This window comes from Anas acuta, chromosome 8 (genome assembly GCF_963932015.1).
Source record: "Anas acuta chromosome 8, bAnaAcu1.1, whole genome shotgun sequence".
Classification (NCBI taxonomy): domain Eukaryota; kingdom Metazoa; phylum Chordata; class Aves; order Anseriformes; family Anatidae; genus Anas; species Anas acuta.
This window is the reverse complement of record NC_088986.1, coordinates 30,559,179-30,568,945: the sequence shown is the minus strand read 5'-3', so window position 1 is coordinate 30,568,945 and position 9,767 is coordinate 30,559,179. Positions and strand designations below refer to the sequence as shown.

Below are 9,767 nucleotides of genomic sequence, written 5' to 3'. Positions count from 1 at the left end.
TTATTTGGGGTCAGATGCTATATAGGTCAGATTTCCAACTGCTTGAGAACAGACAATGGGGGCTTGGTGGGAGGCCTTAGTTTGGCACCGGATGGCTTTTACCACTGAATGGTAGAAAGGAAGGACTAAACGTGGCTGGGAACAAGGAATGCCTTTTTCTGAGCCATTCTTAACTTGAAAAATTCAACAAATCTAGCTTGAAGTCTGAGAAACCTCTCCTAAGATACAGAAAGTGTATTGTGTATCCACTTCTGTGTAATGTTTTGGGGCATAGTTGCTCTTCATTTTCCCCTCATGTTTTTTTTTTTTTTTTTTTTTCTTTTTTCTTCAGTCTTTTGTGTTCTTGCTGAAAGCTTTCTTTTGTTTTCAGTACTTGTATTGGTGTGATACTTCTGAATTAGTTTATTATTATTATTATTATTTTCTTAAATCTTCACTGTGGTATCTAATTTTTTAGATGGTGGACTTCTCTTGTATTTTCTGGTTTTGCTCTGCTTTTCTGAAGCTGAGTCCGCAGGGTAATATACTTAACGAGAGTGTGTGCCTCATGGAGGTTGTGATCCTGGTTGAGTGTGATGCTGGAAACTGGGGAGACAGCGACCTACTGCTGTCAGCGGCACACTGTGCTTCCAGAGAAGTGGAAGTCTGTGGAGAAATGTGCTTTATGGCAGGGTCCTTCTGCCCCTAACCTGCAATGTTTGGGATCAGAGATGTCACTTAGCCTACAGGAGGCTCTTATTCAGCTGCCTCGTGAAGTGCAGCACGGGAAGACTGAAATTAGTTCAGTGCTGTTTGCACAGCTGTTACAGAGAGGTTTCAGCGAAGCCAAAACTCACAGAGAATAATGTTTTTGAAAGCATGTAGCAACTCCGTGACAGACACGGTGCCACCTTCCTAACTCCAGGCTCTCGCTATGCTGTGGTAGTGAATTCCGGGCTGCAGAAAGGCAGCCTGGAAACAGCTCCCTCTGACAGAGTAGACCACAAAAGCGCAAAAAGGAGTGAATTCGGGTATCTGACTGAGCTTTATACCCGTGTGGTGTGGCCACGACCCGTTTCATAAGGAAAATTCCCTTTCCTGTGCTAACTGCGGCGCTTGGAACACCGGGCGCGGCCTCAGCAACGGCTCGCGAAGCCCTGAGGCGCGGGGTGGCCTCGGCACCGCCTGTCCGGGCTCCGGCAGCGCTGCGGGTGCGAGGCGCCTCCCGCCCCGTGCCGCTGCCCGCCGCCGGCCGCCGGGGTGTGCGGGGCCGGGGAGCGGCGCGGGCAGGGAGCGGCCCCGCTCAGGCGGCCCGACCCGCGGGGCCTTGCGGCGGGCGGGCGGGCGGCGGCGGCCTTCAGCTGGGCGCAGGCGCGGAGCGGGCCCGCGGCAGGCCCCGGTGTCGGGGCCGTGCGGGGAGCGCTGCGGCGGGGCCGGCAGAGCTGGGCCGGGCCGGGCTGAGGCAAGGCGGCGGCGGCGGCGCTCGGGGCCGTGAGGCGGCGGCGGGAACGGAGCGGAGCGGGGGCGGCCGGGCTGGGGCTGGGGCTGGGGCTGGGGCTGGGGCTGGGGCGGGCCTGACCTTGCCTTGCCCGCGGGCACGGCGGGGCGCGGGGCTGTGGGGCCGCGGCGGGTTTGCTGTACGGGTGTTTGGTTTTTGTCTGCTTCAGGAGCTCGCTGCAGGAGGGGCCATGGGTCTGTCCGCCTCCTCCCCGGCTGCTGCAGGCCAGCCGCCCGCTGAGCCGGCCAAGCTGCACCAGGCGGCGTCGCCACCTGCGGAGTGCCCCATGCACCAGGAGAGAAAGAGCGGTAATTGTGCTTGGAGCTTAAACAAAACTAGCGCCTTACACCGAACAGGGACAAATGTTTCTCTCAAAATTTCTTCTACAACAAAAACTTGAGTTGTTCCCCTCCCTTGCAAGTAGTTTGCAAGTAGCCATTCATAGAAAGAAGCCAGGTGAGCATAGAAAGGAGTCAGAGAACCTGCGGGTTGCTCCTGTTTGCCGTGCTGCAGACCCCCAGGACAATGCCCAGGTCACTGGGTGGTTGCTGGGAGCAGGTGGTTGTCGCTGGAGAACATGCATCTGGGAAAGGGCAGGAGGGTGAGATAAGATAAATGTCAGTATAAGGAGAAATCAGCGCTTTGTTGACAAAATGAACACACGGTGTATTAATATTGCTGTGGAAATTCTGGCTACAAGCAGCTCAGTGTAGGGTCCAGCATGGAGCAGGATATAAGCATTCAAGGGCTGTGTAAGGAGCTTAGATCTTAACATGGTGTTGGGTTCTAAAATAGGAGTTGGAAACTGTAATAAAGTTCAAAAAGAAAAAGTGAAATACCAGCTTAATATTTACATTAGCATTCAATGAACTGTTTCCTGTGTCCTGGCACATCTTGGAGACTTCATTTTGTAGCAAAACACAAACTGTTTTTTTCCTGTCTTTCAGGTTGTCCAATGCACATGAAGACTCCTGAGCATAGGACTGAGAGCACAGATGATGTTCCTGCACATCAAGAAAGAGCGTATGAATACGTAGCATGCCCGGTGAAGTCTGGTGCATCTCAAGGGAATGATGACATAGATCCTAGCAATATGGTAACTTTCACTTAGTTCACATATTTTCTTCAGTCTTGTTTCTCCTGAAATATTATCCCCAAAATGTAAAAAGTGTTGCTGTGAAGATGGAAACTGGTAATTAATGTTATTTTTTCATTTTTAATTTGCTTTTTCTGACTGTATATCCAAATATTTGTATAAAAACATGTTAGATTTTATTTAACGTTCTCTTCTTCAAAGTTATGTCGGTTTGATAAAAGGTGTTTTTCCAGTTTGTAGGTATTTCGTGTCGCATATTTCTATCTGTTAGTTGGATTCATGGTTTTTATGTTACATTAGTGGTTTCCAGGTTCTGTGTAACAGTGGTATGCATAAGTTCTGATGTAGGTCTCTCCGAGATTTCCTCTGATTTACAAAAAAGCACTGCTGATTTGAAAGGTGAAGTTTAGACAAATGGTGTCGTTTAGTCTTCAGTTGACAAAATTGTGGAAAGAGTTTTACAAAAAAAAAGAGAGGTAACTTCAGTGGACTTACAAAGGCTGAACTTCTTGATCTTTGTAGCAGCTGATTAATTATGCTTAAATTTTTTTCAAACACTAAAATAAACACCCTTTTTCTAGTTCATTGTTCATGTTCATATGATTTTCCTTGTTTTCTAGATGCCTCCTCCTAATCAGCTGCCATCCCCAGGTCAGCCATTTCCATTGTCAACTGTTAGAGAAGAATCTTCCATTCCTAGAGCACATTCTGACAAGAAATGGGTGTATCCTTCAGAGCAAATGTTTTGGAATGCCATGCTAAGAAAAGGGTAAATACACAGAATTACTAGATGAAATCTGCGTGAGCCTGTAATGCTGAGATTCATGAAACAGCATCATTAGTTGTTATTCATCAGTAATATTTAAGAGTTTGTGGCAGCATACTCCAAGCAGCAAAAAATTAACTTGAATTTCTAAAAATAACCATTTTTATAAAAAGCTTTAAAATAAAGGGTGAGCGGGTCTCAAAGGCCACAATCTGTTCGGTGATCTGCAAGATGGTAGAGAATGTCAGACAACTGCCACTAGCTCAGAAATTGTTCTTAAAAGTCATGCATAGGTTTGGAAAAACTTTGTATGACTGCCTGCTTTCAAATGCATTTGGTTTCAGGCTAATCCTATAAACTGTCAGTAAAAGTTCTATGAATCCAAGAACTTTTATTTTGACTATGTAAAATTGCTAAAAAAAAATTGAAAATAAAAATTGACTACTAGAAGTTTTCTGTCTATACAAAACTTAAGTGTAGGCAAGATCTAACTGATCGTTGCATTATTTGTACATTCTGATAACTTTCTGATCCAGAAGAGCTGTTGACTTTTGACTTTTTCTTAATCTATTGACTATAATTTGTGTATCTCTGTGATGATAACGTTGACAACTATGCATTTACACAGAAAATGAAGCGGTTCTCAAGATGTTCAGCAGTTAGCGTTCTAGCTCTGTCTTTGCATAAACCCTTAAATCTCTTGGTTCAAAAGCCCATCAGATAAAATGAGGAAAGTGGAGGAATTACTCAGTTGTAAATTGTTTTCAAATTCTTATTTTTAGGTGGAGGTGGAAAGATGATGACATAACAAGTGAAGACATGACTAACATCATTAAGATTCACAATCAAAATAACGAGCAAGCTTGGAAGGAGATTTTGAAGTGGGAAGCTCTTCATGCAGTGTACGTACATATGAAATGAAAAGCGAGTCCTTTGGTTTAGCTCTTGCTTTTGTACTCCTTGGAAGTAGGATGCCTTTCAAGTTTTTGTGAATATATTCTGGTGTGCTGATACATCTTAAAAATCATGATCTTTTGGGATCCCCCATTTTTATTGCCGGGTAGGAAGGTTATTCAGAAGAGCTTGACTAGAACTAAATAATTATGGTGACAAAACTGATCAGCCTTTCGGTGGTGTGTATATAATGTGGATTTGGAGAAGTAAAGCTTCTTACTGCATATGGTTATTTGGGGACTACTTAATTTCCCTCTTTGTTATGAAAAAGGTGAGGGATGTAAATGTTTTATACTGGTGATTCTTAAACTGCGTCAATGTCTAGGTCAGTATAGTCCCTGTTCCTAGAAGACGCAGACTAGTTAAACGTGATGTATGTAGAAATTGTTTTCTGAAATTCTATGACCTTCATTGCAGAGTGGTTTGGATTATGTTTTTTTTTGTTCTTTAATCGTTTTCTATTCTCTAATCCATTAAATTTGTGGATTAGATTTGTGGATAACTACTCTGTTGATGAGTTAGAACGGTGATGTGGAGCATGTCAAAAGTACTTTATCACTAAATGCTGTCAAAAACTGGGGACTTTTCAAACCTTAAAAAATAGCTGGCTTAGATCACTGTAACCAATTTTTTACTGTTGCTATTTCTCCTATTCCGTTTTTCTTTTACTAAAATAAATTATTGTCGTGGTTTAAACACTTAAAATAAGACCTTGTTTTTTAAAGGTAAAAACCATTTTCTCTGTTCTAATTGGGTTTATAGGGAATGTCCATGTGGACCATCACTGATGCGGTTTGGAGGCAAAGCGAAGGAGTACTCACCAAGAGCCAGAATACGTTCGTGGATGGGGTATGTGGGCATGAAAGTAGGACTTCTGGTGAGGTGGGAGAGTAGGGAGACATGTCTGAAAACATAGTGTAGAAGTAATTTAAAGATATTATGTGAATGAAATTGCAAGTTATAATTACCAGAAGGTTAATGTAGTAGTGAGGGATCTTATACCAGGATCTGGATAAATAAATTCTCTTAAATACAACTTCCACTCCCTCTCCCAGTTTCATACCATCTACACATTAAACTGTCTGCACTGTCTATTATCTGTCTTCCAGATATGAACTTCCCTTCGACAGACATGATTGGATTGTTGACCGATGTGGAAAAGAAGTGCGATACGTTATTGATTACTATGATGGCGGAGCAGTAGATAAAAACTACCAGTTCACTATCCTGGATGTTCGGCCTGCGTTTGATTCTCTCTCAGCTGTATGGGACAGAATGAAGGTAGCTTGGTGGCGGTGGACGTCATAACTACTACGCTGCTCCTGCTTTGTGTAATCAGAAAGGAAACCACTGTCTTCTGAGAATGCGGATATGTGGACAGTAGGACTTGAAATAGAAGTTGACTCCAACTGTGATTTTCATCATCACCACTGTTCTTTGGGGGGGATGTTATGGGTGACGGGGGTATGGGGAAATGCCTTGTAAAGCACACCAGTACTCTATGATATATTTTGAATTAAATAATAAAGTTACAGTAGCAAAAAGATGTATCTTAATTTTCTTAAGAGTTGGGATTTTTTTTTTGTCACAGATACTGAGTAAGCTTTCTTTAATTTCATGCCTCCAGTGCTGTGCCAAATACATGAGGTTTCTGGTTCTTCTGACTGGAGTTTTGAGTATTACTTGAAAAATAGTGAAAACTGGAAATTTCATGAATGGTTTCACATAGTTACACTATTTACGTACTCAGATGATAAAGCATAAAAGATTTGGTGTTGCAAACTGCATAGTTTAACTATAGAAGACTACATAATGGTTTTTACATGAGCGCTTTGCCTGCTCAAACACATTTTCTCAGAAATTTTCAGTCAGATCTGGTCTGTTAAAAGAAATACAGTATGAGTATTTTTAAAGGTGTGTTGAAAACGTGGAGAATATACTCATGCTTTAATTTACAATTTATCTTGAACAGGTGATTTAGAGGCAGGAAAGTAGTGTATCAGTTGTTTTTTCAACAATCTGAAAGGTGATAAGGTTGATCTTTAGTGGATATTTATTTGAGTATTTAAAGGGTTTGTTTTATGATGTAAGAAAATTTTAGTGTGCTTAAGTATTTTTGTCTTTATTATGTCAAGACAGAAGCTATATTTAAAGAATGTTTCATGTATTGCATCTGGATTTTGTATCTTAGTTTCATCAACTATAGAGTAGTGGTTTTTATATATATAATGCAGAGTCGCACAATGGTGTATGACTGTGTAGTCATGTTTCTGCATGGTGATTATAGCGAGGCATATTACAGATGTATAGATAATTTGGCTAAAAGGATATCTGAAGTGCCAGAAAATAAGAATGATTTGAGTGTTTTCTAAGACTTATGCATGTTAATGCTGTGAAGCTTAAATATGATTGATGTTTGTGCTTAATAAGGGAAACTAACCTTTTTTTTTTTTTTTTAAAGTCTTCCAGTGTAATAGCTTTATTCCTCCCTTTCATCATATGCTACTGTTGAGAATGAGACCTCCCTGCAAAACACTTGGGAATAGAAGGAATAACCAAGTATTATGTTGTAGCTTCTCAAGTCAGAGTTTCTTCATGAAACTTTAAAACTTTTAATTGGGAGGAACCAGCTGTACAATAATTTTCTGAAAGTAGCTATTTTTAACTGAAAATAGAAGCCTTTTTTATTTTTTTTTTATTTTTTTTTTTAGCATTTCAGTAAAGTGGCTCTTCCCATTTAGGAAAACTATTCAGGGAAGCCACCATACTTTGTAGTACCAACAAAGACAAATGGCTCCTTACTTCAGAGGCCACAGTCCTTCAAGGTAGAAATAAATCTTAACCAGAAGTCAAAAATGCTAAAAAACCTTAACCCTCATTCTTACCCATTTCCACTTTTCCACATTCCTTTTCCCTCTTTTTCAGTGAACCATATATATATATAAACCAAAAATAGTTTGGAGAAAAAAAGTAACCTTCAATCTGAGTAGGCAATATATATACTAGATACGAGGAGTGCATGAGCTTGTATGAAGCATTGTATCTGATAAAAGAGATGTTCCTCTCAGTTCTAACAGCAAAGACTGAGGGCCACAGCTTTTTGATTTTTTTTTTGATTATTTGTTGTTTCTATGTATGCATTTGGTAACAATATATGTGGAATTCTGATTCTGTATTTCTCACAAATAAATATGGAAAAGGTACAATAATTGAGGGAGTGCTTTAGAAGCTTCAAACTAGCTAGCCTGTACTGTTGATTTCAGAAGCTTGACATTGTGTGTTACGAAGACTAATTGATAAATCTGATAAAACATGTCTTACGTCACTTCATGAGTTTACTATCTTCTGTTATGTTCCCAGTTTCCTAGATTCAAAATTGTTCTGTTTTGATTCATTCTACTGTTCTGGAATTCATTCAACTATTAATAAAATGCAGTTCTTTGTCATTCAAACAAAAAGGAGAATCAAATAAATATACTTTTCTTAATGTTGGTATTTGGTATATATTTCTAGCTTTAAGAATTATTAATATAAGCTCTTGTATGTATTACATAAGAATTCTTATAGTCTGTTACAACACATCTTTGAATATGTACTGCTCATACACAGAAAAAAAGAAAAAAGGACTAATTCAAGTAATAGCCAACCAAACCAGCAGATTTCAGAATAAGAGCATATGACAATTATTTTCATCCTGAGTCTAGCTAACTTCAGAAGAGAGGAAATCAAGGTGTTTTTTTTTTTTTTTTTTGTTTTTTTTTTTTTTTTTTTTAGTAATCATTGGAATATAAATTAAATACTTTCTACAAGACTTTTCTAAGACTTAATGAAATAAACATGCAATTTTTCCTTTTTAGGTTTGGGTTACCTTCTACATGATGTTGGCAATTCACTATTTCTAAGATAGGTGTCAGTGTGATTAGAATTCAAATATAAAACTTAGAAAACAGTGATTTAAATTGTAAGTTTTACCCTTTGGGGAATGGTTTCACTGTAAAACTATTATCTAGGGTTGCTAAAAGGTAACGTGTGTGTGTGTGTGCAAGTAAAAATATATCTATATCCCTCCTATGTAAGTATAGAAAGGTATGTAGCATTGAAAAGAAAAAAATATATGAAAAATGATGAAAAAAAGTGAAGTATCCTGATCAGGCCCTCTCATGGCATTTTTGAGCACTGTCAAGCTCCCAATCACAGTTAGGCTGAAAGAGAAGTTCAGAACCTGACTACTTTTAAACAAACTTAGTAGGCAACTTCAGCATGCATTTTTACCCTCAGTGAAAGAAAACCCATTCCATTTATTACACTGTCTTAACTTTGTTCAAGGTAAATTGCAGGCAAAGATCTATATGCAGTGAGTCAAGTAGGCATTGATTCTTTTGGCATTGTTAGTAAGAATCTATGGTCATACTAGATACGTCAGTTTGTAAAAAGCATCCTTTCCTATTTGTGTTAGATGATGAATCACTTTTATGTGCATCTTCAAGAAAAAATGGCTTGTCAAGCTCCTAGAGAAAGAATCTGAAATTCTTTCATGAATGTGACAGATGCTTCTATTTAGTCTTAATACTTGTATGTCAAACTGTGCAGAAACTTGTGGGTAGTACTAGTCCTGACTCCAAATCTAGTTGTGTGGCCTTGAACACATACATGTATGAAAGGATATGTTATTTACCCTCCTGAACAGTCCCACTCATTCTGTTGAGGGCTACTCACAAGACGTGACTGCATCTTTGCAGCATGCATGCATGTTTATGACTGGACTCTGAATTAATTCAATTTTCAAAGGATAATATCTAAGTACTGGAAGCATTGGTACTGTTTTTAGGCCTCATTGAAAAACATAAAATAATACACTGTTTCCTCTGTTGACATTGCAGTTTGGACCATAATCTGTCTTAGAAAATAGAAACCATCACATTTCTTTTCAGTGTTGTTAGTAAAAAGAAAATCAAGGACTAAGTCATGATTTTTGTTTTCCAATATTTTGCCAATTCTGTGGTAACTACAACAAATTTTAGCAGTTTTTCTAACATGCTGCTGCTCTTGCCTTCAGCTTCTGAAGACCACAACCTCATAAACCTTCTGTCTATAGAGATAGCTAAAGCTTTAATTGATCATTAGTAGACTTTCAAAATGAGTTTCTATCTGCCAAAAGATTAAGTGTCTTAGGGAATTGACTTGAAGCGGTGTGATTAATAGAGGATAAATGCAAGGGCCTTCAAAAACACTGCTAGACCACAAATCCTTGAAAAATTTCCTTCTAAAATATTAAATGGAAAAGCAATATATATATATTTGTCTCTCAAATTGGAGAAGCCTTTTTAAAGATATCAATGAGACTTTATTAACTCTAATTTTCAAAAAGAAAAGAGCAAAATGTCATGAAAATGTTGAATTTTACTTCAGAAGAAATGATTCATTTTTTGGAAGTTTTATTTGCAAAGTAAATTTTAAGTTAAATGAATTTATTT

At 39.0% G+C, this 9,767-nt stretch overlaps 1 protein-coding gene across 1 annotated transcript; it reads left to right on the top strand.

The window, feature by feature from the left end:
- The first annotated feature begins 1,251 nt into the window (after positions 1–1,251).
- HCCS (holocytochrome c synthase) lies at positions 1,252–7,159 on the top strand. The gene is made up of 7 exons (XM_068691285.1): positions 1,252–1,441; positions 1,647–1,785; positions 2,425–2,573; positions 3,194–3,342; positions 4,122–4,241; positions 5,056–5,142; positions 5,403–7,159. Exons 2-7 carry the CDS (start codon positions 1,668–1,670, stop codon positions 5,599–5,601), a joined length of 822 nt encoding a protein of 273 aa, XP_068547386.1. The 5' UTR covers positions 1,252–1,441; positions 1,647–1,667; the 3' UTR covers positions 5,602–7,159.
- Positions 7,160–9,767: the final 2,608 nt, after the last annotated feature.